The sequence below is a fragment of the Rousettus aegyptiacus genome, unplaced genomic scaffold (genome assembly GCF_014176215.1).
Source record: "Rousettus aegyptiacus isolate mRouAeg1 unplaced genomic scaffold, mRouAeg1.p scaffold_m13_p_6, whole genome shotgun sequence".
NCBI lineage: Eukaryota > Metazoa > Chordata > Mammalia > Chiroptera > Pteropodidae > Rousettus > Rousettus aegyptiacus.
The window spans coordinates 49,128,185-49,155,140 of NW_023416309.1; the positions used below are offsets into that span (position 1 = coordinate 49,128,185).

The 26,956-nt window shown below is 41.6% G+C and overlaps 1 protein-coding gene, 1 long non-coding RNA gene and 1 other non-coding gene across 9 annotated transcripts in view; 2 read left to right on the top strand and 1 right to left on the bottom strand.

The window, feature by feature from the left end:
• Positions 1-2,636, bottom strand: part of LOC107511713 — a 36,596-nt gene extending 33,960 nt beyond the window's left edge. For 2 of the 6 annotated variants that reach the window (XR_001597128.2, XR_001597129.2), the window contains exons 1-2: positions 1,801-2,621; positions 1,029-1,131 (exon numbers count right to left, since the gene is read on the bottom strand). This is a non-coding gene — a long non-coding RNA (uncharacterized LOC107511713). Of the gene's footprint in view, positions 1-1,028; positions 1,132-1,800 lie in introns of all 6 variants that reach the window. The other 4 variants (XR_001597131.2, XR_001597127.2, XR_001597130.2 and 1 more) reach the window with 4 other exon arrangements.
• Positions 2,637-2,808: 172 nt separating this feature from the next.
• On the top strand, positions 2,809-24,679 carry ADRB1 (adrenoceptor beta 1). Of its 2 annotated transcripts, none has more exons than XM_016146368.2 (2): positions 2,809-6,038; positions 24,459-24,679. In XM_016146368.2, the coding sequence occupies exon 1, from the start codon at positions 2,944-2,946 to the stop codon at positions 4,342-4,344; it is 1,401 nt and encodes a 466-aa protein (XP_016001854.1). In that variant the 5' UTR covers positions 2,809-2,943; the 3' UTR covers positions 4,345-6,038; positions 24,459-24,679. The 2 variants fall into 2 exon arrangements, with proteins under 2 accessions (XP_016001854.1, XP_016001853.1); XM_016146367.2 differs by lacking the exon at positions 24,459-24,679 and adding an exon at positions 20,399-21,771.
• On the top strand, positions 23,553-23,671 carry LOC118604639. Its single transcript, XR_004951787.1, has one exon. It is a non-coding gene; the product is annotated as a 5S ribosomal RNA (ribosomal RNA).
• Positions 24,680-26,956: the final 2,277 nt, after the last annotated feature.

Sequence of the window (26,956 nt, forward strand, 5' to 3'; positions counted from 1 at the left end):
TGCAAAATGTGATACCTGTATAAGTGCATATATTGAACCTTTTGTTCTTGATCTTGTATCCTTACCTAAGGACAAAAAGCATTAGTTCAAAAATGTCTTTTAAAAAAGTGTCATGAAATATAGGAATAAAAGGAGATCTGAGAACATTTTATTGTAAAAGAAGAACTAACTCTAGTTGGATCTGGACTATTCCAAACTTTTCCATCCACGGAAGGAAAAGTCCCACGAATCCTGGGATCCCCTTATGCGTGCAGCCCTCTGGTGGAACTCCTATTAAAATAACCTTCTGGTTTTGAATATTTATGATTCAATGAATTTATTATCTAGAAATTCAGAGAAGCTCGAATGAGCAGGGAAAAAAGTTTCAAGAGAGTTTTTCGACAACTCCTCATACCTGGCATATGTTTATACATATATACGCAAATACATGTATGTATATGTAAAGCCCACAAATACACACATATTTATACATATAGTAAAGGTATTGGCATCTGGGTCTCTGCACTAAACCTCTACAACCAATTCTGGCCTTACTGCCGACAGAAAGGCAATCCCTTCACCCTTCTGGGACACTTCAGTTTGCCACACACACTATCCCAGCAACACCACTTGACAGAAAGATGGCTCCGGATAGAAAGCCTCCTCTCTCTGCATTCCCTACAGCTCACCCCCAGCCCAGCACTCAGAACCTCTTTTCTGGGCAGTGTCAAATTCAGCTCTTTCAAATCCCTTGGCTATTTTGAGACTGCCCCTTGAGGAGTGGGGAATAGAAAGAAGCCATGGGGGGAGAAGGGTTTGCAGTGACTTGGGAGGAACTAAGGCTCTCCTGCGATTACTCTGAACTCAGTTCCCATTCTCCCTTGTTCTAACCTTTCTCCTTTCCTTGCTCCCCATCCTCAGCCTCTCCAAGTTGGCAGAAATAGGCTGACAAGTCCCAGGGCAAGAGAGAATAAATAAATCATCTTCCCCAACCGCCTCCCTGTCCCCTGAAACGCTGATTATCAAGCTTGGGCCTAGAGCAAATTTACCTCTGGATTTAAGTAGGAGAAGGTGGTGAAAACTGCTTGATTTTATAAACTGAATAAGCACTGCTTCCGCTCTTGACTTGGATTGCTGTGGAAGTCGATCTCTCTGCAAGGTAAGAATGAGTTTGGTCCAGATGCCGGAAAGATGTGTGAGCATTATATAACATTTTCATGCACCCTTACGTGAAGCTGTTTATTTCTCAGGGATTCAATTAAAGTCTTTTAATTTTCAGGGTTGAGCTTTGGACCATATCGCGGCTTAACTTGAGAGGGGGCTTGCAGTCCCGCTGCATTGTCTGTTTGTCCCCACATATAATTTACAGACAGCTGGGCACATGACTCACTAATTTCAAACCAATTCATTTTGCCAACTCAGAAACCACTGATATAATTTTAACTGCTATTTGATTTTAATCCTCTTGAGTATTTACATATTTTCTTCTCTCATCCCTCCAAAACTAATCCTAGAGTTTTGAGAATCTGGGAACTCAGGCAAACGAGAAAACCAAGCAGACCAACAAATCTGAAATCCCTATTCATTACATAAGCCAAAATTTAAAGTGCTTTTCTGTTTGTATTGATCCAGCTCAAATTATAAAACAATGTTAGTAATAACACAACAACTACAGGTGTTTTTACTGAATACGAAAAGCCTGAAATGTAATTAAAGGTTTTCTTTCTCCGGGGCGGTGTCAATTACTCTACGTTTAAACATTTGTGCTTCCTTAAGCCACTCTCTCTACAGTATCGACACACACTGTTGCATCATACTCACATATTCATTAGCTGGGAGTAGGTAGGGAGTGTGTGTTTTTCCAACTGGTCCTCAGCATTAGCTGTCGGATGCGTAAACCTTAGCTTCACTTCTGCAATTACTTCACGGGTACAACAGAAGTTCCTTGCGAGAATAGCGCCCAGAACGTGTTCCTGACAGGTGCGCGGTTTGCTCTAGCAAGGCGCTCTGCTGGAAAGTTTTCTCCAGCCACTAACACCCGCTTCTGGTCCCCTGAGCTGGCAGGGCACAGGCTGGCTGAGTCTCCTCTTGACGAGGAAAGGGTTTTACACACACTCCGCTAGGCTGCCGGATCCGAGAAACAATCTCCCAGGCTAACTCTTCTAACCCCTGGGGGACAGACTGTCCAAGGCTCTCTGGCGCTTGAACACCGAAGTCTTCCCACGTAAGGAAGCGCGCGCTCCGCTCTGCAGGAAATTGGGGCACTGGAGGCAGAGGGGCTGCCAGCGGAGCAGGGGGCAAAGGAGGGAGCCGCACGCAGGAGAAAAAGGAGGTGCAGAAGGAAGCGGCGCGCAGGAGAGAGTGGGGTCCTCGGGAGCGGCAAGGATGCGGATGGGCGCCGGACGCAGTAGGGAGCTTGCGGGCACAAGGCGCAGGAACTAGCCGGTACAGAAAGGGGCGCACACACAGGCACCCCGGGGCGCCGGAGAGGCGCTCACCGGGCGATCTGCCCCAGACTCCCCAGAGCAGCTGAACTGCGGGTGGGAGGGGGGTGCGGGAGTTGTTGGAGAGGTGGGGGAACCAGTTAGGGGCGTGCCTTTGCCCGGATTGGCTGCGGGAGCCTGACGCGAGGCCCCGGGGGTTGGCTTGGGGGAGTGGGAGCGGGGTGGGGTGGATGCTGGGTGCCTGGGCTGCAGGCTCAGCACGCTCAGAAACATGCTGAGGTCCCGGCGGCTGTTCCGGCAGCGGCAGCGGCTCCAGCAGCGGCGGCGGTGGCGGCGGCGGCGACAGCGCTCGGCTCCGGCGGGGAAGGCGCCCGGCGCCCATGCCTCCGGCTCTGCGCAGCGGCTGCTCTGACCTGGCCGCGACCTTCTTCCGCGCGCCCAGCCGCCCCGACCTCTGGGGTGTTACCCAAACAGCGCCCAACCCTGCCACACACCCCGCCCCCGGCCTCCGCACCTCGGCATGGGCGCGGGGGCGCTCGCCCTGGGCGCCTCCGAGCCCTGCAACCTGTCATCCGCCGCGCCGCTCCCCGACGGCGCGGCCACCGCAGCGCGACTGCTGGTGCTCACGTCGCCGCCCGCCTCGCCGCTCACCCCGGCCAGCGAGGGCCCTACGCAGCTGTCGCAGCAGTGGACAGCCGGCATGGGCCTGCTGATGGCGCTCATCGTGCTGCTTATCGTGGTGGGTAACGTGCTGGTGATCGTGGCCATCGCCAAGACGCCGCGGCTGCAGACGCTCACCAACCTCTTCATAATGTCCCTGGCCAGCGCCGACCTGGTCATGGGGCTACTGGTGGTGCCGTTCGGGGCCACCATCGTGGTGTGGGGCCGCTGGGAGTACGGCTCCTTCTTCTGCGAGCTCTGGACCTCGGTGGACGTCCTCTGCGTGACGGCCAGCATCGAGACCCTGTGCGTCATTGCCCTGGACCGCTACCTCGCCATCACGTCGCCCTTCCGCTACCAGAGCTTGCTGACCCGCGCGCGGGCGCGGGCCCTCGTGTGCACCGTGTGGGCCATCTCGGCCCTGGTGTCCTTCCTGCCCATCCTCATGCACTGGTGGCGGGCCGAGGGCGAGGAGGCGCGCCGCTGCTACAACGACCCCAAGTGCTGCGATTTCGTCACTAACCGGGCCTACGCCATCGCCTCGTCCGTGGTCTCCTTCTACGTGCCTCTGTGCATCATGGCGTTCGTGTACCTGCGGGTGTTTCGCGAGGCCCAGAAGCAGGTGAAGAAGATCGACAGCTGCGAGCGCCGCTTCCTCAGCGGCCCCGCGCGGCCGGCGTCCCCCGCGCCCTCGCCGGGGTCCCCGCGCCCCGCCGCCGCCCCGCTGGCCAACGGGCGCACCAGCAAGCGGCGGCCCTCGCGCCTCGTGGCCCTGCGCGAGCAGAAGGCGCTCAAGACGCTGGGCATCATCATGGGCGTGTTCACGCTCTGCTGGCTGCCCTTCTTCCTGGCCAACGTGGTGAAGGCCTTCCACCGCGATCTGGTGCCCGACCACCTCTTCGTCTTCTTCAACTGGCTGGGCTACGCCAACTCGGCCTTCAACCCCATCATCTACTGCCGCAGCCCAGACTTCCGCAAGGCCTTCCAGCGCCTGCTCTGCTGTGCGCGCCGGAACGCCCGCGGGAGCCACGGGGCGCCCCGCGACCGGCCGCGCGCCCCGGGCTGCCTGGCGGTGGCCGAGCCGCCGCCGTCGCCCGGGGCCGCGTCCGACGACGACGACGACGACGACGACGTCGGAGCCGAGCAGCCCGCGCGCCTGCTGGAGCCCTGGGCCGGCTGCAACGGCAGGACAGCGGCGGACAGCGACTCCAGCCTGGACGAGCCGAGCCGCCCAGGCTGCGCCTCGGAATCCAAGGTGTAGGACTGGGGCACCCCCTCCCGACCTCCCCACCTCCCAGCCGGGACGCGGGCTCTGCGCGCGCCGGGAGGAAGAAAGCCCGGGCGCCCCTCAGTGTCTTCCTATGGGGAAAGAGATCTGTGTTTACTCGCAGGTGAACTAAAAGCCCACAAATTTCGTCTGAATCATCCAAGACAAACAGAAAAACCATGGACCGTTGCACAGAAAGGAAAGTTTGGGGAGGTGTGGGAGATTGGCTTGCTGATTTTTCTTGGGTTCTTTTTCCTGTTTGTGGTTTGGCCTTCTTTTGTGTGTGCATATGATGCATCTTTAGACTTTTTTTTTTCCTCCAGGTGGTTTTGACACTTTCTGCAGGGACCGGTAGGAGAAGGGAGAAGCATTAGGGGATAAAAAGTCTTATCAATTTGGCTTCCATCCCCTTCCTGAGAACAGGAGCAGTCAACCGGAGAGAGAGGGAGAGTGACAATCTGTCAGGACATGTTTCCTTTTTGCTTTCCAGAGAAATTTCATTTTAATTCCTGAGTAATGCTTTCTCCTGTTCTTAAAGCAAAAGAAAAGGTTGGATGCAAAAATCACGTTTCAAGAAATTGTAAGCAATTCTTGGAACAAGCCTCACCTTGCTTTCCTGTTGTCGGCAAACGTGCTGTCCCCACGCGCCTCGGTGGTCAGGCTGAGGGGTTTCTACCTCACGCTGTGCACATTGCACAGCAAGATAGAAAGACTTGTTTATATTAAACAGCTTATTTATGTATCAATATCAGTCGGAAGGACCAGGCGCTGAGCCTCTGTGACATGTGACTGTCCATTGAAGACAGAACAGAAAAATAAAGAGATAACAGCTCAGATTACTGCACATGTGGATAAAAACAAACAAAAAAGGAGTGGTTCAAAATGCCATTTTTGCACAGTGTTAGGAATTGTAAAGTCTACAGAAGATGTTACCTTGCCCAAAAAGAAATTAAATATTTTTTAAGGGGGGGGGGTGGGGGAATCTTAAAAGCTAAAAATAAAATTCAGATTCTACTTCTGTTGTCTATTATGTTATTGAGCTAATGGTTTATTGGAAAAATACCTTTTTATACTCTTTTATCATGGTACTGTAACTGTATCCATATTATAAATATAATTATCTTAAGGATTTTTTTATTATTTTTTTATGTCCAAATGCCCACATTAATCTGCTGGTAAAATTTAGCACTTGTGTGTAAATTCTATTTCCTCCGTGTGTTTTACCAAGTATTTATACTCTGGTGCAACTAACTACTGTGTGAGGAATTGGTTCATGTGCAATAAATACCAATGAAGCACAATCGGGATTATGTACCGTGTGTCTGTAAGAGGTCAGTAATAATGGAAAAGAGAGTTTGCCTCGTTCAAAATATAGCGTGGATTTCCCATAGAGCTCTTTTAATAGCTTTTCATGACTCAATAACATAGCAAAATGCCTCTAGACCAAATAAGGCATGCACCTACTGAGAGCCGCAGACTCATCCTAAATTTTCACAGCCGGATTGAAGGTATTCTAGACTGCTTGTAGGTGTTTTCAAGATCCCATCTGCTGCGCTTGACTTAAGAAGTGACATTTGGGACTGTGTATCTTCTAAAGAAAAGTGATCGAGCCAGGTAACTCAGCTGCAACTTTGCACAGAAACACAGGAAAGAAAACTAACTCAAACAATCTGCCTACTTGGAATCCGGTAAGTGGCTTCCACTTTTTGTTTTCCGATAGCAAATCACAGCCTACAAATGATCAGTGTATGCAGATTTCTCCAGTGGCCATTTAGAATGAAAAATACTTCCGTGGTTAAGCAAAATTTATGAGAGCTTTTAAGTAAATATATATACTTTTTTCTCTTGTGTAATTAAACAGCATTTCAGCAGAAGTTCTGGGTGGGCAGGTCACAGGTAAACGCAAATGAGAAAATTTTAAACTTCCTAATAAAATTGACACCCAGTGGATAGGATAGTTTTCATAAAATAAGTTCCTAAGGAAAGTAGAGTGTAATTTCATCCTGGGATTAATTCTACATTCTCCAAAATAAGTTGATTTAAGTATTTATCTTTGTATTTTTAAACACGCTTTTCATTTCATGATGGTGTAGTAAAGAAACCAAAGTGAAGAGTATAAAGTTTGGGCTCATCCTGAGCTTTAACATGAACTAACTACTCTCTATGAAGGAAAATCAATCCTGATTATCGTTGTTTTTTGTTTTGTTTTGTTTTGTTTGCAATGTGATATTCTAAAGACCAGGAGACAGTCTTCCGAAAAAGGTCAATTATGTAGATGTTTTAGAGACCAGCAAAGGTTGTATGAATGGTAGGAGTTTGAACAAAAGCTGCTCTGAAGTTTAACCCCTTTCTCGGGGGGGGGGGGGGGGGGGGAATGGAGGGGGTGGCAAAACTTTTTTAAAAATACAAAGGTAAATACTTTTTAAAACCTATTTTGGAGAATGTAGAATCAATGTCAGGATGAAATCTCACTACCCTTTTCCCTAGGAACTAAATAAAGTCATTTTTAGCCTCCCTCCCCCCAAGGGTATAGAAGACACATTTCGTTAGGGGTTTTGTTCCTCTTTATTTTAAATTATACTACACAATTAATAGACTTAATGTCTACGGTTTCATGTGAAGTACCACTTTCCCAGCTTCCTAATCATCTACTCATTTTGTCTAGATAAGTCTTCACATTTAAATAAAAATAAATTTTCCCAGCCCAAAACATACATATAGGCCCATCAAACCTTAGGTCTTAAAATTATGAAAGTCCTTTAAACTTTAATAACGAATATATGTAACTTAACTACTCAGTAGACAGGTCTAAGCTCTGTCATAAATTAGGAGAAACCATTAGAACCTTGGGACCAGTTTATATGTATTTGTAGGAAATAGAAAAAGAATTTTCTGTGATCCCTGAGCCCTCTAAGGATTACAAGGATTCAGAAACAGACTGTATCCATGATTCCAACTCCCCATGAAAATTACTTGTTGTTTTTGAAGAAGACAGCCATTGATTTATAGTAGAAATGTGGGAAGTCGGGCTGCCCGTGCCAATAGCTAACACAGTGGGAGGAGAAAACTGCCAGTCCTATTTAATCTGATAAAACAATGTACAGCATAAGTTACAGGCGGAGGGCAGTGAATACTAAGAAATCAATCTCATGGGTTTGTGTGTAATGAAGTATTAAAGGCATTAATACTAAAATTAAAACAGTGAACTTCGATATGATTAATATTCACTGACTCGCTACCTTGGAAATTATGTTTAGGTTGTACACTGTAAAGTTTTCTAATGTGTAACAAGATATTTCATTATATCTATAAATTCTCCCTCCAATATAGAAATATATACTTGGTATAGTATCAAGCTTCGTCACTTGGTGAGCTTGCCTATATAAATTTCCCAAATAGAGTTTATTTTTTCGGTCCATCCTTTCCTTGGAACTGGAATTATTAGTAACTTCTAAGTGGCTATTGTGAAACCTTTCCTTGTTAAGCACATTTTCCTAGCTTCTTTTAATTTCACATTTTGTTGAACGTGCTGACTTCCTCTAGCAAAATGTAGAATTGCCAGGCGGAAATTCTGTACCCGAAATATCAGGATGATATTAACATTTAAGTTTTTTTTTTAGCAAGAGCTTCTTAACCAAGGGTCTAAAGGAAAAGTGTTTTATTACATTGTTGCTGCCAGTTGAGAAAAGTTTAAAAGTTTTTTTTGTTTTGTTTTGTTTTTTAACAAAGTTAGACCTATTAGTTCTTTGGAAAGAAAAAATAAATAAAAACCTTAGCAATAATTCACATTAAACACGTTGGCATAGATAATTTAGTTTTATTTGTACATTTCTGGCATAATGTGCTGAGAAATACTAATTCTTTTGACTCCCTGCCAATTTGCTACTAATCAAAATGGAGAAGATATGCACTGTTTGGATTATACCTAAAAATAGTTGTGCTACAGTCACATCAGCAAATGGAATTAAATTAATTTCTCTTTCTTCTCCTTCACACACACCCTCCACATTAGATTTCTATCTAGAATATTTCTCCCGAATCTCATAATTTGTCATTCAATGTGTCCCCAATTTCACTGCTACATTGTAATAATTTTTAAGCAAATTCCATTGAACTACTTTCTGAGAAATATACTGCTCCTCAAATTCCCTCTTTACCTTGCTCTCATTTAAAGAGTCTCTACTAAATTGTCCTTATCATGTACTCAAAGAGGTATTAATGCTATTAATAGATACTTTATGAATTAATTCACCTCATCCATAGTCTTTTTACTGTTTTGTGGGAGGAGGGAGATAGTTTCTGAATCAATGAGATTTGGTCACTTGCTGAAGCAGTTACCAGGCTTCCAAAATCCATTTGCTCCAATGACAGACTGGAAAAACAGCAGCTTCAAGAGCTTATGCTATACTGGCACTATTAGAGCATGATCTTTGCAGTTACGTTAGCATTTCCCAGGAAAGCATCGTCTACATCCTTTAAACCTTTGCCTTCACTTGGATGTTGGGCAATGATCGCTCTGAACATATATCTACCTTCTTCTGTACCTGAAGCCAGTTCTCGTCTTGGACCCACAATACTCACTAGCCCTTCCCTTGAGGATTTCTTCAGTTCTTCTTGACTGAACTAGAAACATCTTGAACATCTAGTTCTAGATAAATTTTCTTTATAGCAGCATTAATTTCTCATAAACGGTTTCCTAAAGCTCTTATTTTCAACATCTCTCAAAGTCTACGATTTCTTTTTTCCTCTCTCCACATTCTCTTGATCATAGCTGTTAATTAGCAAGATCACACCATTTTTTCCAATTTGTGATACAGAACTTACTTATGATGCATTTTAAATGTCTTAAGTTTGGGTTATTTCCTGAGAATTTCACTATTGTTCATAATTATGATTAGAAAAAATTTTAAACTATTGTTTGTACCTTTTCTATAAGAGGTCTTCATATTGACTTTAATATTTGGGTTGTGGGTTATCTTAACAGGCTTTATTTTTGTTTCTCTTTATTTTTCAGTTCTTAACCATATGACCTTGTCAGTCTTTCAGTATCCTGATTGCAAAAGGTAACATTAGCTGTTTGCCCTTCAACTACCTGTAAATTAGTTTTCCTAGTCATTATTAGACTAGCCGATTCGTGGGAATTGTGGGTAAAACTCTAGGAGAGCAGAAAACTTGTTCAAGCAGATGGCCCAAAGGCTGACTGCTCTGGCTCTAACCGTGTTTGCCACTGTGCCCAGTAATCTTGGAGAAGCCAGTTAATTTCCCTGCTACTCGGATTTACTTCACACAAAGCCGGATCAGTAGCCTTTGTCAATCACTCTGAGATGCTCTGATAGAAGTTTATTGCTATGCAAAGTCTATGGGTTCCAATACTTCCTCTTTATCATCTTTTCCCCTTCCTTGCAACTCCACCCACAAAAATTCCTGTTATTTTTAAGTGAAAAGAACAAGCAAGAATAGCAAAAATATGTTATATTTCATGCATCTAAACACAGCTCTTTTTTTTATATTTCACTTAAAATTTCACAGAAACCACAAATGGATAAATAAAATAATCTTCTTCCCCAACATCAGATTAAAAAACCTGTTTGCTATGTGCTAAGCAAAAGTGCTTATTTAATGAGTCTTAACTCACAGCCACGTCAAAAAAAGTAAGTCAATTTAGAAAGTAACTAACTCAACACTACAATTTTGCACTGAGTTTTAAATGCTAAAAGCCAATATCTAGATTGTTCTCTTTTGGATAGCAATTCAGAGATGAGAAGTGCTGAGGGAAATAGGAGTTTGTATTTTTGCTTACCTTTCTTTCGTAGCTCGCAGGGTATTCGGTTCCTTTGTTCCCAACTTAATAAACAGTGACAAATCGATGGGAACTTTACTGACTTAAAATATCTGTTATGTTAACTACAGGAACTCACCTGCAATCTTGAGATCCTTATTTAAAAATGCTTTTAAGGAGTAAACATTAATAGCTGTTTCAATGATATTTTCTTCACTCCAGGGATTTTTCTAAAGCCATTAAAGGTAACATTTTAGTAAGATGCTCTTTTTAAAGAATTTCTTGTGCTTAAATGATTTTGTAATCAGCTCTGAGATAATGTGAGTTTTTTTTTTCTTTTAATAGGCATACCTAAGTAAAAGTCACTCAGAAAAATCCAGAATTTTCAGAATGGGAAAGACCTTGATATGGCTAGTCAGGAACACCCCATCCTCAAGCAAGGCTATATACGTAGATCAATGCTGACTATGGAGACTATTTGAAATTTAAAGACCTGGTCTACCATTTAATAGCCTATCTTATCAGCAAGTGTTTCCCGTATAACTAACCCAAATATCTCTTGTTGTTTTGACTTGTTGAGTTTAAATAAATAGCCAGATATTTCTCCAACACAATGGGTTTATTTGGGAACAACAAAGAATTATAATTCAGGGAATGGGGTCTAAACCACATGGGAGTCCAGAGAAACAAAGAAGAGACTCACTCTTTTATGGACTTGGGAAGAACTGTTGTAAACAAAGAGTCCATTGGAGGAAGCTGAAAGTTTGAGGTATAGTGACTTTTCATTGGCTGAGTTACAGCAGTCTCCCATTGGCTGAGCTGTTACTGGGACAGGAGGAATCTTTTCTTCTTCCTGCTGAGGAAAGAAAGTCTTATCACTTCCTGTGGGAGGTACAACAACCTCTCTTCTTGTCAGGGGTCAGTGTTGTGCAGTGTTGAGTGACACATGCCTTAAGAGTTCTCTTCTAGCTCCCAGCTCCATTTTAAATGAGGTTTCTGTTTGTTAACTTTCACGGACTTGTAATTGATCTCAGTGGAATTTGAAAACTGATGGCCAAGTCACTGTTCTATGTATAAAAATCCTTCTGATGATATATATGAAAAGCATAGTGTATATTTCGATATGCGACCCCCTCCTCAGTTTTCAATGCACTAATTCCATTTACTCTCATAAACAACTTCAAAGCCTTTTCATCTTTCCTCTCGTTCGAATGGGAATCGTCCCAGTTACAGAGAGTCCTCCTGGGTGGGACCTAGGATGACACACAGCATGGCGCAGTGGTAAGTGTGGCGCCCGGCCTGGTGGTATCCACATACCATCCTTTCTGGGATCGAACTAATTTTTTTCAATAGTACCAGAGGCATGAAACTTTGAAGATCTGAAAAAGTAGCATACAAAGTGACAAAGTATAATGCGAAAGTTAATAAGTCCTTACAGCACTGCAGAAAGCATCCTTGCAAGTACAGGTCAAACAAGGCAATATAAATGTTTTTCAAACCAGGCAACCAATAGAACTCCTCCACCAAAGGACACGCATTTACAGCTCTTCAAATATTTTGAGTGTTAATATACATAGGGTCAAATTTTTTTACATTAGATATGCTGAGAAGACACTTGGAGAGCTTAAATATTTGGAGGATTTCTGTGATTAGTCTTCAAGTCATGATTCATATATTCAATTGTTCTTTAAAAATTGAGGATACTACATACTGAGTCAGTGTGCTGTATGGGAGACAATCAGCCTATAACTCTGAGCCTGTCCCTAAGGCACTCACCTTCTGGCTGGGGAGAGTAAACATCATGTGTGAAAGGTGCCAAAAAATGAGGCAGGTGTGGTTGAGTGTCATAAACATGGGCCAAAGGTAAGGGCTCTAGACCAGTGATGTCAATAGAAATACAATGGAAGCTATATTTAATTTTACATTTTCTGATAGCCACATTTTTAAGTTAAAAATTAACAGATGAAATCAGTACTATCCTTTCAACATGTAATTGATATAAAAAATACTTTATGAGATTCTTCACTTTCTCTTTTTTTTATACTATTTGAAATCTGCTGTGATAGTTCATACCTCATCTCAGTTGAGACTCACCACGTTTCCAGTGCTCATTAATCACATAGCTAGCGGCTACTCTGTTGACATTTCGGTTCTAGTGTTCGGAAGTTGGAGAGAAAGGTGGAGTGGCATGATTCTGAAGCTTAATAATGCCGTGGATCTTGGATAAGGAGACAACATGGCACGAAAGGCCATTCCATGAGAAATTTTTAAGAGGAGGGGGAGGAAACTGCATGAACAAAAGCATAGAGGTATAAGTAGTTGGGATGAATTTTCAAACAATGAATAGCCAGTTGCAGACGGTCCATGTTGATGGAGTAATTAGAAGATGAAATTAGAAAGATAGTTTGGGTACAGATCAGAAGGTTAATTCAAAGTGTTGAACTCTAACCTTCCTAAAATAAAGCATGGATCTTCATGAGTAAGAGTGTCATGATAAAATGTTTTAGAAAGATCAACCTGGCATCAGAAAGCATGATATATGTATATAACATCTTAATCTTCAAAGTATTTCCAGGTTAAGTAAATTCTGTATTACAAATTTAAAAAACTAAGATTTATGTAATCTCATATAATAGATATGAGCCGATTATTAAATTCAGTTTCTGTGTGTCAACCTCAGAAGCTGACCCAGAGATATGCACCCTTACCAAATGTGTTTCTGAGCTCATCTCATAAGGCTGAGGGCCTGCTCAAAGTCCAAAGGCCCTCTGGAGCTAAGGCATCTGATCTCAGGTAATTTGTTCAAAGCACCAGGTGAACAGTCTTGATCAAGTCTAGTGCCTGACTCCTAAGTCCATCTCTTATTCATATCACTAAACTACTTGTCTGTCCCCCACCAGACTAAAAGCTCCTTTAGGATAATGGCTTTGTCTTTCTATCTTTAACTCTCCACTGCCGGATACACTGCCTAGCACGAGGTACACAGGCTGAATATTCATTGACTGAATTCTAGAGTCAGAGAACCAAGCTTCTGGCTTCTGCACCAATCCAAGCACATAGTGATAACAGGCCTAATTAGAGCAGTGCACTGTAAAAAGATGTGATCTAATCCTCTATTTCCTTTGAAATTCAGACATAAAGGATGGTTTCTCTAAGAAAAGTGGTAAGCTTCAGATGGCAATGTAAATGGGGCAACCTCTGCTATCATCGCAAAAAAAGCAGGGGGGATTATTTCCCAACTATTTATAAGAAGTGAGTTTAGCTAGAAATGGCACATAGATTGCTGGAATTATGCACCTTAACAACATAAATTCAATGAGTATGAAGGCAGTGTACACCGTATGAAATGTATATCATTATTCCTTAAAAAGATATTTCACTAAAATTGTTAAATAAGAACTATATATTCTTGGCTCTAGGTTCAGTTGTCAGTGCATAAAATACTTGACTTATTTGTTACTTATTCTGTCCTAAATGGGATTTTTCTCCTTTCTAATTGAGAGACCTAAAGCCATTTTTCTTACTGGGCTCTACAAGGGGAAGAGCCCCTTAACCCACTCCAAGTCTTCTCCCTGGACCCCAAAAGTTAACGACGCTAATACAATCAGAATCCATTTTACTAACATACAGATTTCAGTTTTAAATTTTATTTCTGCATTTCTATACTGTAAGAAATAAAAATACATCTGTAAAAAAAGAAATCTGTTTAGAGCACACAGACATCACAGCCTTCTCAAAGTTTGTATTTCCCACTTGAAACAGGTTCATAATCATTCTCTTCCCATCTTAACACAAGACATAGAGTTCATGGTGAATCTTTAACTGTTTTAAGGGACATTATTTGGATTCTTGCCTTTCGACAAAGCATTAGTTCTTTAGATGGTGTTCTTTTGTAATGTATGCATATACTCAATATTGCAGAGTTCATTTTAAATAGCATTATATTTTTATAACCTGACTGGAATTTTCATTTGCAGGGAACTCAGTGTTGAGACGTCAGGCTGGGAATGAGGGGAGCAACGCAGAGGCTGACGTGAAGAGACCCTCACGAGAGGCATGACAGGCCCTCAGCCTTAAACACTCAGAAACCTGTTTAGTGAGAGTGCGTTTCTCTGGGATAACTTCTGAGATTGACATGTAAAATCAGAAATCCAATTTAATAATTTACAACTTAGCTGTCACAAGGCCTATGACATTCCCTTGAGCAAGAGCAGATATTCTCTCTCTATACCCAGGGAAGATAATTATAATCAAAAGTTTGCTTCGTGAGCATAGGGTCAAAACAAAGAAGCTGGTAGCAAATTTAACACTGAGAGCATCAGGCTAAGTGCATCCATTACTAGTGCATCCATTTCTGCCGTAGACTAGAATACTGGAAGTCTGCTGGCTTTTAAGACCAACAGTTTTTTCTCTTCGGGATTGGGCACTGATGGGCACTGCCAACATTTAACTCTGTGTCTCTCCTTTTTCTGTCACCAGTAGCTGCTGCCCCCACCCCCTGAAGATGCATTTCTCTCTTTATAGAAATCAAGTCACAATCAAGTCTTGCAGATTTGGCTGTCTCTTTTGGAGACAGCATATCTCTGTTTTCATTTTATTTCTGAGTTAATAGAGGATGGAAGTAGGGAGTAAATTTTGCTGCTTCCCCTAACACCACTGAGATTCAAGCATATTCCCCATAGAAAAGCTCCTGGTTCTGTTTCTACGTTATGGGAACACATAATCTCGCTAATAGAAATAGTATCATTTCTATTTCATGTAATAATATGGTCATTTTTCTTAAATACATTAAATATATATCTAGCTTGCCATTCGAACTTTCTTTGATGTGTATATCAGATGAATTCGAACTCTAAAGTGCATGTTCCTGATCCGTATCATAGAAATATCTGAGCTATGTATGCCTCTGAAAATGCCACTTTCTTAGGTCATCCAAGACTGAAACTATGGACGAATGTCTAAGAGTTCATGTTTATCTACGGGATAAAATCGATGATTTTTGTGATGGCACTAAGGGATTTGGTTCCTAGCACGTTTTAGATTACAATTGTAGAGCACAGTCTGAAATTTGTGGCCAAAAGAAAAAAAGATGGTTAAGATTTTAGACCTTTCGTTTCCAACCAAAGTAATAGTATATTGTCATTTTACTGTATTGCAAAGCAATTTATAATCTTTTATTCATTTATTTTGCCCACAATGCACTGAGCCCTATAGAGAAAAGAACAAGACATACACAGTTCTCAAAATCAAGTACCTAGTCCTGTTTATGTTTCCTCCACCGGCACTTTCAAAGCTTTGGTAGAGACAGAGTGAATGAGCACTTTTTAAAGTTCATTTATCAGAGATCAGAAATAACTTACTGTATCTCAGCCTAGTTTAGGGAGATAAGAAAAGTATTTTGACTGACCACAAAAAACACATACACACAAACATACAAAACCCGCATATTGAACATATAGAAGTTGGTATTATGTATGGTATATACATATATTTTTTAAGGCAAAATACACGGTATAAATCCACAAATGCTTATCTGAGGCCCTGTGGGAACAGATGTGTTTTGGAATCCAAGATTTTTGGGGTTTTAGGAAGGCAATATGGTGCATAAACAAAACACTCCAAGCAGGGTTCAGGTCAGCATTCCATAATCAAACATTAATGACTCTGCAGTGAGATATATGATTATTCATATTAAGTGGATAAAAAATGACTATAAATAGCCTCACACCAGTCCAGGTCAGGTTTGGCTGCTGAATGAGTTCACGTCAGGTCACATTTACTCTCAAATGTGTTATGGAAAAACTCTATCTTCAGAGCTTTCTTGATCTGGGAATTGCAAATGAGAAACTCTCGACCTGTATATAGAATGTTCCTTTTTACGGTGTCATCTACTGTTTGGGGAAGGCAATGAAATATATTTAAATCTACCAAATATGTTTAATCAATTAATTTACAAGTAAATATTATTTAATAAATACTGGTAAAATGAGGAATAAACACAGTTATTTAAATAGTGGCAATTGCAGAGAGATTTTGAAAAAACAAAGCTGCATGCTGTTAGCAGACATTAAAAATGGCCAAAAGCATGACAGTAATTTGTGGGCAAATTTTGGAAACAATCAACAAGAGACAATATCTAAACAATCAGTTAAGAAAATATACTTGATTAATACATATCTGATTTCCGAGACTCTCACGATTAAAATAGACCTTCAAAATTACTGTTGTCCAAGCAAACAGTCTTATATTTGACTCAGCAACCTTTAAGATTATGAGAAAAAAAGAAAAAAAAATAAAAAAATAAGGCTATGGTCTTTGTTCCAGAAAGATGCACACACATGAAAATTGTCACAATCATTTTTAAATGGTCCGCTGACCTCTAGGCAAGAGCTCCTGCCTTAGATGCTTACTGTATTTGAAAAGACAGCTTTTCTTTTATTATTTCACAGCAATCTTAGTATCCTGGAGAGCTTCTGTATTTTAAGTGGCCTCATAAATTGACTGTGGCTTCTGTGACATTCATCTCAACTTATGATTTTCTATGCAATATTTATACGATAAATATTTTTAAGCTTATTGTGACCTTTTGTCTTTATCTTAAAGGTTAAGGAGAGGAAACATAATGGCATTTTTTAGCTTATCTTTTTGTGTTTTTATATTCCATATTATACATAACCCGAAGTGGGAGGGAAGGGGAGCAGGAAAAGAAATCCTCTGAGGAAAAAATATAAAATTTCCCGCTAGTAAATGTATCAAGCGTCAATTTTCGATTTGACATAAACTGGGAAAGGATATGATGAAGTAAATTTTCTAAGTGTTGCACTGTCGCTGGAGAAAAGATTTGTATTAGTTTATATTAGTCTCTGGCATCAAAATTATGATTTAGATTTGTCAGTATTAGGCACATCATTTCTTTGCTCAGGCATTTTTAGGAGTCTGAAAAAGGAAGTTTCTAGATGTGTTGCAGTATACGAACACTTCTTTCTGTGCACTTATTTGAACAGTTTATGAAGAGTGTCCTTCTCTAAGTAGCTCAAAGAGCCAGCACCTCAGCATACCCACCAAAGGAGTGCATGTCACACTGAAAAGATTGATTTCTGTTTGCATGAGAAGCTAAGAGAACAGTGGTTTCCAATAGGAATGGACATAAAAAACACCTTGCAGCCTCTGTGTGTGTGTGTGTGTGTGTGTGTGTGTGTGTGTGTGTCTTGTCTCCACATGCACGCTAGTGCGTGCAAGGAAAAGACCAGGTATGCCAACTCAGACAGCACAAAGCCGGATGACTAGCTCCTTGCCCTTCCTGCACATTTGTTATTAGGCTTAGCCCAGGGCCTGGGGAAAGTGATGGAGAGCCCTCCTTAGGTCAAGTGGCCAAGGGATACGGAGGGTTTCCCTTCACATTGTTATCCTTGAGGACCACTTCTCCTCTCCTGGTAGGAAAAAAACTCTCAGTCATAGTGATTCATGTATTTGGCTTCCTCAGTGTCAAAAATATACCGTGAGCGTTACAAAACACAAAATCTGAACGGACCTTGGAAACATTATGCTAAGAGAAAAAAAAAAAGACATAAAAGCTACATATTACATGATTTCATTTATATGAACTATCCAGAATAAGTAAATCCATAAGGACAGAATATAGACTATTAATTGCCAAGGGCTGGGAGGAGGTGGGGAATGGGGATGTTTAATAAGTATGGGGTTTCCTTTTGGGGTGATGATATTCTGGAACTGGAGAGTGATGATGATTGTACAACTTTTTCGAATGTACTAAATGACACTAACTCCGGATGCTTTAGAATGGTTAAAATAGTGAATTTTATGTTACCCTGATTTAAAAAAAAGTTCTGATAGGGTTCTTTTCTTTTTTTAAATAACATTTTTATTTTTTGGTTACAGTTGACATACAACATTACATTACTTCCAGCTGTACAACATGGCAATTAGACATTTATCGAACTTATGAAGTGATTACTTGATAAATCTAGAACTCATCTGAAACCACAGTCATTACAATATTACTGACTATATTCCCTACGCTGTCTTTTACAACCCTGTGACTATCTTGTAACCACCAATTTGCACATCTTAATCCTTTTCCCTTTTTCACTCATCTCCCAAGGCCCCCTGATGGGATTCTTTTCTACTAGGTTTGCAATTTATTTAGATAGACAAAAACTTATAAAACAAAAGTTGGGGAAATATTCCAGCAAAAGAGGAAGAAAAGGGAAGAAAATTTATTCTGACTTCAAAAATAGTTAAATTTATTTTTATCGAAGTTGAAAGCAAGCAAGAAAGAACCTTAGTCTTCATGAGCCAATGAGATTCCCTCATTTTACAGCTAAGGAAGTGAAGGCTTCCATGGTAACCTGCTTTTGGAGAGCAGACATCCAGATTTAAATGTGGTTCTGCCAGATTTACTGTCTATGAGACCTGAGTAGTTACTTGGTCTCTCTAACCCTCAGTTTCCACATCAATAAAATGGGACCAAAAGCACCTAGTATTGTACTCCCCAAAAGGTCACCAGACCACCTGTTGATACAGCAAAGCCAAATTTAGTAGAACTTACTTAGCAGTGTCTCAGAAGGGAAAGTCAAAAAGGATATGTATGGAGTTTTAGGATCAGGTAATTTATGGCAGATCTTTCAAGGTGGAGCTGACTGGGATTGGGCAGAGTTTATAGCATAATTGTGTAGGATCAGTGGGCACAACAGGGCAAGGGGCTTAAAGCAAGTCTTGACAAGTAAACGGTTGTTTAAATAGCAAGCTCTTTGCCTGTTGCCTCAGGTAAATTGATCTGCAGGAATTTTCTGAAGCAAACTGCAGTTATTTATTGGTTTACAGTCTTTACCATTCCTGAAGGAAGGATTCTGAGAGCCAACAACTAAGTCATGTTGACACGGGTTGTCTCAGGTCCAGGTCCAAAGGGTTCTGTCATGGTCAATGTACGAAGTCGTAGTTCTCAGAGGTGCTATGACCGTATGTCAAGCACATAGCCTAGAGTCTGCACCCGATGAACCCTTTCTTTTCTCCCAAAGTCTCACCACCATGTTCACTAAAAGCTTGCTGCTAGTGAACCTCAGCTGGAGCTAGAACCCACTCTTCTGCTTTGCTCTCCAGAACCCTTTTCACCACCCATGACTGGATTGGGTTCCACTTCTTCCAGCATAGGCAAATGAAAATAGCCACGGTAAAAAGTCCCAAGTATTTTTCACTGCTCTAAACAAAGCAGCAGAGCAGAGTGGTTATAATGCCGACAGCCTGGCTCCTAGGTGTCCCGACACTTGCTCCGTGACCCTACACCAGTCATTTACCTCTTCAAGCCTCACTTCCTCATCTGTAAAATGAGGATGGTGGAGCTTAGCACTCAGTACATATTTAGCTAATTGTTTAATAAATTCATACTCTCAGATTCTAATTCCATTTCTTTTTCAAGGTTGGACAAAGGTCTTCATTTACCCCTTATCTTCTGGGAGGACCTGGGTATGGCTCTCAGGATGGGGGTAGAGGGTATGAAAATCCATGCTGGTCCCAGAGGGTATTAAAATCCAAGCAGCCTTTCCCATGGATCAGGAGCCTTATCTGCTTGGAGGGAAACATGGAATCCACAGGGACAGACTTGTCACGAGGGACCCGCAGATAGATTTTAAACCGAAAAGGTTCATATGGTTTAAACAGTCAGCCCCAAATCTAGTTTGATGATCTGAACCTGATCAAGCCTCAAATCCCTTTCTTTCCACTAGCTTTTTCTCCTTTCCAATGACCTCCAACACCCTTTATGGGCAGAGCTGTTGACATTTTTAACTGCTCCATTTCAACCTGATTTACTGCCTAGGGGTCAAGTACAACAGTTTTTGTTTCAGTATTTATTTATATAAACTAGCAGTTTGTCTGACCCATGTAATTACCCATATCCACATGGCAGCTTAAATCTATGACACTAAAGTATTGTGAATAATTCCTAGTCTGGTTGCTTCCAACAGAGGCATCAGACGAAAAGGTTCCTGAGATTGGGACCAGCATGGATTTTAATACCCTCTGCCCCGATCAAGTTTGGGAGAGTAATTTTATATCTCTTAACCACATCGTTGAACAGAGTAAGAGCTAAAATTTTTTTCTTAGCTCTGATTAACTGTAACTACCCTGCTTTTAACCATGAATATGTTTCTGAAAGTTTAGGCTCTCCTTCAAGTCAAACTCAATAAGTTTCTAAGAAGTTTTAAAAGAGACCAAAGTTCATTGATTAATTTATATGTTTTTTCTCTCCAGAAACATCTAGTGTACTCCAACTAGACCCCAGGTTCTACCTTAGGTAATGGAAACACACACTTGCCAATCCTGGGCCCTAGAGAGCTCACAGGCTGGTGGAGGAAGTGACCAATGTAAGTCTCTAATTGAATTACGTAGGGTTTATTGTGAGATCCCCAAAGACAGAACAGATTATAAAACGGGCTGGGACAGTTAGGGGAAGCATCACCCCCAAGGTAGCAAGTGAGCTGAAATTTGGTTGATGAGTGCTTTTTGCCAAGATATAAAGTGCATTCCAAGCAGAGGAGAAAACTTTCCAAAGGCACAGAGGCAAGAAAGAATAGGCTGGATTTCAAAGATTGCATGGCAAGAGCATAAGGCTGCCAAGGCTAGCTAGCCCAGTGGGACCAGTTTCCTGATAAACAGGCAAAGGCTAGATCAGGAAGTTTATACATCTTAAGAATTTTATAGACTTCATTCTGAAGGGCAGAGAGAGTCATCGAAGGTTATGAGTAAAAGAACAACAGGATCAGATTTGAGTTCAATCACACGGAATCCCCAAAAGCAGGGAGGATGGACTAATGGAGGAAGAGCTGGAGAAAAGGAAACTAGTTAAGTGAGTCAAGATGAGGAGAGAAGGCCATGCATTGCAGAAAGGAAGACCAGACTAGTAGCAGGTTTTGCTGGGGGAAGTTCAAGTGAACAAATTTGTATGTGTGGTTTGAGGTTCTTGAGTTTGATGTGAACACACAGGGACAGATGTCCACCCCAGCTTAGGGCAGGGCTAGATGCAGAGCTGTAGGAATTGTTGGCCCATCTCTAAGGAAAAGTGAAAACTTTCTAATACCACTAAAAATATATATATATAACAAAACAAGTATGAAAATAATGGTATGGAGGGGACAAACAACTTGTACAATTTTCCTTAGGCCTTTTTCAAATGACAATATTTTCTATATCTTTAAGAATAAACATTTCTTCTTTACAGCCAATTCTGACATTATATAACAACAGGTAAGACAATTATAGGTTCCAGTATTATTAACTATATATGCATATGCATGTATACGTGAGTGTGTATCTTTCCTCATTCTAGGAAAAGACGGTACCAGCTTCAAGCCAGGTGAGTTGCCCAAGAACAACTAGGCAAAGATTAAGTTCTCTTCCTTATAGTTTTAGCTTGTTGTCCAATTTATGCAGGACCTTCGCCTACATCATTGAAAGAATGTGTTTGGCCCCAAGGACTTGGTATCAGGCAGACAACATATTTCTTTCTTTAGAAGTGCCACTGGTAGAATAAAGAGCCTGAGAACCGGAACTGCTGCCAGAAATAGCAGGGTAAATTCACCCACTTCCAAGAAGGTCAGTCAGTTTCAGAACAGGGTGCAGGCAGATTGAAGCAGATTCTTGGCACCACGACCGCTGTGTCTGTTGCATAACTTACAGCTCTTAGTTCCCTTGATCGAGAGAGCACTACTGTTGACCGGGCATTTTCTGTTCCTCTCGGTTCTACCGTTTTCCAGCCATGTCAAACTAATCACCATTATCAGGTGACCTTTCCTAGTAAGACAGTCTCTCTTCTATTTTTAACAGCTACCTGTTGAGAATCTGATTTTCGATGAAAAGGAGCTGTCACCTGTCAGGTCTTAAATGTTTGTTAAAAAGAGGAGTCCCAGACATGTAGTCATTAGATAAGAGAAAACCACAAACAATAGGAAAAGCAAGTGGCAGCGGGGGATGTTAATTGCATCAGAATTCATTACTTGCTATGTACCTCAGCCAAAGAAGACATGGCCGCAGTCTGTGGCAAATCATCAGGAAACGGATGGTTGTCGCCCTTAACGGAAGCAGTTCTAACTCACAGGAAACTACATCCTTGTAGACACCCAGTTCACAGTAATAACTACAGCTATGCTCTTGTATTTATTTATTTGTTTTTTGACCTGTTCTAGAATAGGAATTGGAAAAATAGGATGCTATCTCAGGAACGATGCGTAACACAGAGGAATGCCTTGAAACGACGGCTGATTTTTCTTTGTGCGTGTGTTTTTAAATATTTATTTATTTTAATTAGTTTCAAGTATACAGTACTTTGCTTAGACATCTGTGTAGTTCATAAAATGATCCCCCCAGTTGCTCCCTCCCTCCCCTGGCCCCGCATCTAGCCAACATATTAATGTTGACTGCATTCCCTCTGCCGTGCTCCCCATCTCCATGACTATCCTTTAGCTACCAATTTTTAATTCTTTAACCTTTCACCCCATTCTCCCAGCCCCTCAGTCCACTCACTGTCCATCACCAAATTGTCCACTATATTTGTGAGTCTGTTTTTGATTAGTTTGTTCTTGTTGTTCTTCAGATTCCGTATCTACGTGAAATCGTATGGTATTTATCTTATGTAATTTAGTTCCATACTTAACGCTCTTATGGATTACATCCCCCGATCTGAGGGAACGCTATGAGACAAGCACTGTATGATCGCATTTCACCGATGAGGAAACCGAGGCTTAGTGAAGTCAAATTACTTGCCCCAGAACACGAGACTGGGAAACGGCTGTGCCCTAGCACTCTCCTTCAGAGCCCTCTTCTTTCCACTCCCGCCACTCACATGTCATGTTCCAGACTGCCTCCACCCTTGGACAGGAAAATGAAATGGGAGCACTCTCCACCCCCCTGCTGGGCTCTCCGATTCTCGCCACGCTTCGCCAGGTTGGTGGTGGCAGCTCGGTTTTCCATCAAGAGAGTAACTTTCCAAATCACCCTGGAGTTGGGGAGTGAAGGCCGCAGTTTATCCAATGGCCCCATTCTCCCTACCTCGACACTGTGTCACGAGATCCTGGGTAACTGCAGACACTCAAGGTGTCCAAAGGTGCAAGATTCAGGGATCCATCTGCATATGTTGATAGAAGATCACATTTTTAATTAGTAGCTTCTTCTGTTTTCACCCAATGTTTTTTTTCAGGCCATGATGTTACTTTTCTCATGCATCATGGAATATGTGTTTTTCCTTCTGAGCTGTACACTGTGTAACTTATTTCCAGGGTCTTATCTCCACAGTATTTTTCCATGAGTTCCCCTGACTTATGGAAATTCAAACTTCTACCTCCACAGAACCCGAGGACATAGTAGGCTATTGAACTCAGTTGAATAGGAGACTTTAAAATAGCTGCCATGGGTCTGTGGCCATGCCACCCTGCACAAGCCCGATCCCATCTGATCTCAGAAGCTAAGCAGGGTTGGGCCTGGTTAGTACTTGAATGGGAGACCACCTAGGAAGACCAGGTGCTGTAGGCATAAAAAAATAAAAATATGAATAAATAAATAAATAAATAAGGATTTGTAAGCTGACAAGGTCCTTGCAATCTGTGAGGTCAACCAAGGGTTGCCTTGTCTAATTAATGAATTAATTAGCTAATTAATTAATACTGCCACAGTACATAGAGTTGCATGTCATGCACAGTGCCTGGGGACCGGGAAGTAGAGTCCTGGCTAATTGACAATCACCCAGAAATGAATATGAAGCATCTCTGAAAAGCTGATTGTTAAGTGCGTATCGAAGCCTATCTATACACCTGTGCTGAATTCCAAAGCACAAAAACGTTTCCAAAGAACTTAGAGTCTGATCGCACTCAAAACTAGAAGGAAATATATGTAATCAAGTGTTAAAATGTGCAGAATGTCATTCGGTTGCTCCAATTCTGTTGTATAATCATGTTTCAGATTCACATACCTATGATGTACAGTGAGCTACTATTTTCTTGGTTAAAAATCAATTGAAAGTCCATGATTTTCAATGGGAAGCTATGACATTAGTCTAAAGACATCGTCAGTCAGAATTTTCTTTCTAGCATTTAGTTTTTTCCTCTTATTTTAACCTCATTTTAACATCTCCGAAATATGCCATCAAAACGCAGTGATTGTGGCCACAAAGTAGAACTTTTTGTTGCAAACAAGAATTGTTTTTCTCATTACCTCCTTGCTCCTTAGATGTTATTTCAAAAATGCATTCTCTAGAGCGGTACTGGTTTGAGGATTTTATGTTTGGAGTCTAGATAATGACAGACCCTTTTCTTCCCCTGAGACGCATCTGCTGGGAGCTCCGTTGCTACCGCAGGATTTCTGAGACCTCCTTGAGAAAACACTTCACGAACTTTACAGCCAACAACCGACTTTGAAGAAGAGAAGCTAAGTGCCGCTGGGAGTGGACGCCACACGGAGACCTTCTAAGTTCCTTTTTTAGTTCGTCGCGCTGCAGATAAGATTTTCCATGAAGCAGTCCAACCCCCGTTGCTGCAAGACCCGTTTGTGTTTTTTGCTTTTTGTTTTGTTTTGTTTTCGTTTTTTTTTTTAAAGTAGGTAAACTTACTGGAACTTCTGTCAAGTCTGGTGATTCTGTGTAAATGAGTGCAAATTTAACTTGACACCTTAATTTCTTTCTAGGAAATAATTTATATTCATAGAGCCATGGAACCCCAGCGTCGAAGGGACCTTAGCAGTCATGAAATCCAAACCCCAACCTCCTGCTGGAATTGTTCACTTCGAAAGAAGGCTGTTTTCCAGAGCAGCCAAACTAAAGTCCCAGAGTCAGGTATCTTGCATGCCCCTGCGCCATCAGGGAAGTTCAGTATGAAAATCATCTCACTGGTGATTATTCTTGCTGCACGATGTGGCTAGATTCTGAGGGTTTGGTTTGGTAGTTTGCGAGAAGTAGCGTTTTGTTTTGTTTTGTTTTGTTTTGTTTTAATCTTGTGCTTTAAGAAAGATGTCAATATTATTATTGTCATCTTCCGTACAACGAGACGGAGACCTAGGAACTCGGCGAGCAGAGCTCGAATCCAAGCCAGTCAGGTTTCAGCGCCTAAACGCCTTCTAGACTCTTTCTACCATATGATGCTACTAGAATATTTGGACGAACCCAAGAAAAATACAGGGAGAAAATAACTTTTAAAAAGAGGTTCACATGGACCGCTAATAGGGTGAACTAGAAACTGATTATTCGAGTCACCCAATAGCCCCAGGTGTCTATCCCTCCATATTTCTGTTTTTCTTTTTCTCTATAGGAAAGTCTATACTTCTGAACATTCCAGCACGTTTGTCGTTTCATTATAAACCTCCCCTTAAATATATGAAGATTTGAAAAATCCCTCTACCAGCCACCCATGAAATAGGATGAGTAATTTCAAACCTCGGGGCTGAAAAACAGACCAGAATGGAATAAATACATGAACAGGCTGAGGCACGACAGGATGAAAGGCTCAGAAACCAGGAGCAGGACGTGAGGGAGTTTGTCCTCGCAGGCATGCGCTCAAGATTGCTGCAAATAGGAGATTAGAGTGTCTAAAAGCTGCTTGAGGTAAGGTCTTGCCAGAAGAAAGCTCTCACCTGTGCCGTGAGTGACCAGGAGAACTGGGAGAGTCCTGGCTTAGACCTCAGGCAGGAGCAGGAGAGAGAAATCCGACAGCAGGATAAAGGCCTGATAAGCAAGCTCTACTGAATCACGGTGAATTGATTAAACAGGGTAGAATCTTACTGTCTTTAGTCTGAGTTCCCCCATCCAGGGTGGTAGGACAGTAAAATATTTTTTTACTGTGATGAACTACGATGTTGATGATGCAGAAAACGTGGAGAGGAGAAAAAAGGAAAAGAAAAGAAGGGGAAAAGAAGAAAGTAAGAAAGAAAACATGGGGAGGAGGGATTCCAGAGGAGGAGAAGGAATGTACAACGGCAATGAACAAGAAAATCTGGTCCATGGGAGTGGCATGCAGAGGTTACCAGCAGCAGACCAGTGGATTTCTGTCTGGGGGAGACTGACTTATTCTCATCCAAGAATTCAACAGGAGGACCTCCCACAAAGCGTCCGGTTTGATTTTCTATCCTTTGAGTTTATATTTGTTTCTCTCCTATAACAGCTGCTTCATTCGTAATTGGCACTTGCATCATTGAGTTCAATTGAGCTCAGTGGGGTTTTCCTTTTCCTTAAAATTTTATATTTCAGTAAACAGAAATTAAAGAGAATAAAAAAGTAAACATAATCACCTACTAGAATTGGTTAATATTAACATTGAGACATAGTTCAAGATCTTCTAAAACCACAAAAATAAAGTTGAAGTTCCTTGGTTTCCTGCCCAGGGCCATTGTCCCCTCTCCTCTCCAGAGGCAGCCTCTGTCATGAGTTTAGCAAGCATCCTTTCCCAAGGTTTCAGACTTGTACCGTCTATAAACACACAGCTACCTCATAGAACATTGTCTTGCTACTTTAAAAATGTTACAGGCATCACATTATACATATTAATCTACAATTTGCTATTTTTTAGTAAATACGTTTGAGATCTGTCATTCGACATTTTACAGATTCTCTGTGACCACTGGTTTAGAGAACTATTCACAAACAAAGGATGGTTCCCATAGGAAAAATGTTCCTATTAGATAATGAAAGATTAAAGTGATGGTATTATGGGCAAAAGGAAGACATGAAAAGCACTCAGCTGCCCCTCCAGAGGTATCGCCAGGATCTCTGATGTATCAAATTAAAAAGTACATCATTTCAAAACTATTGCAATGAGTACCAATCAGCTTAGA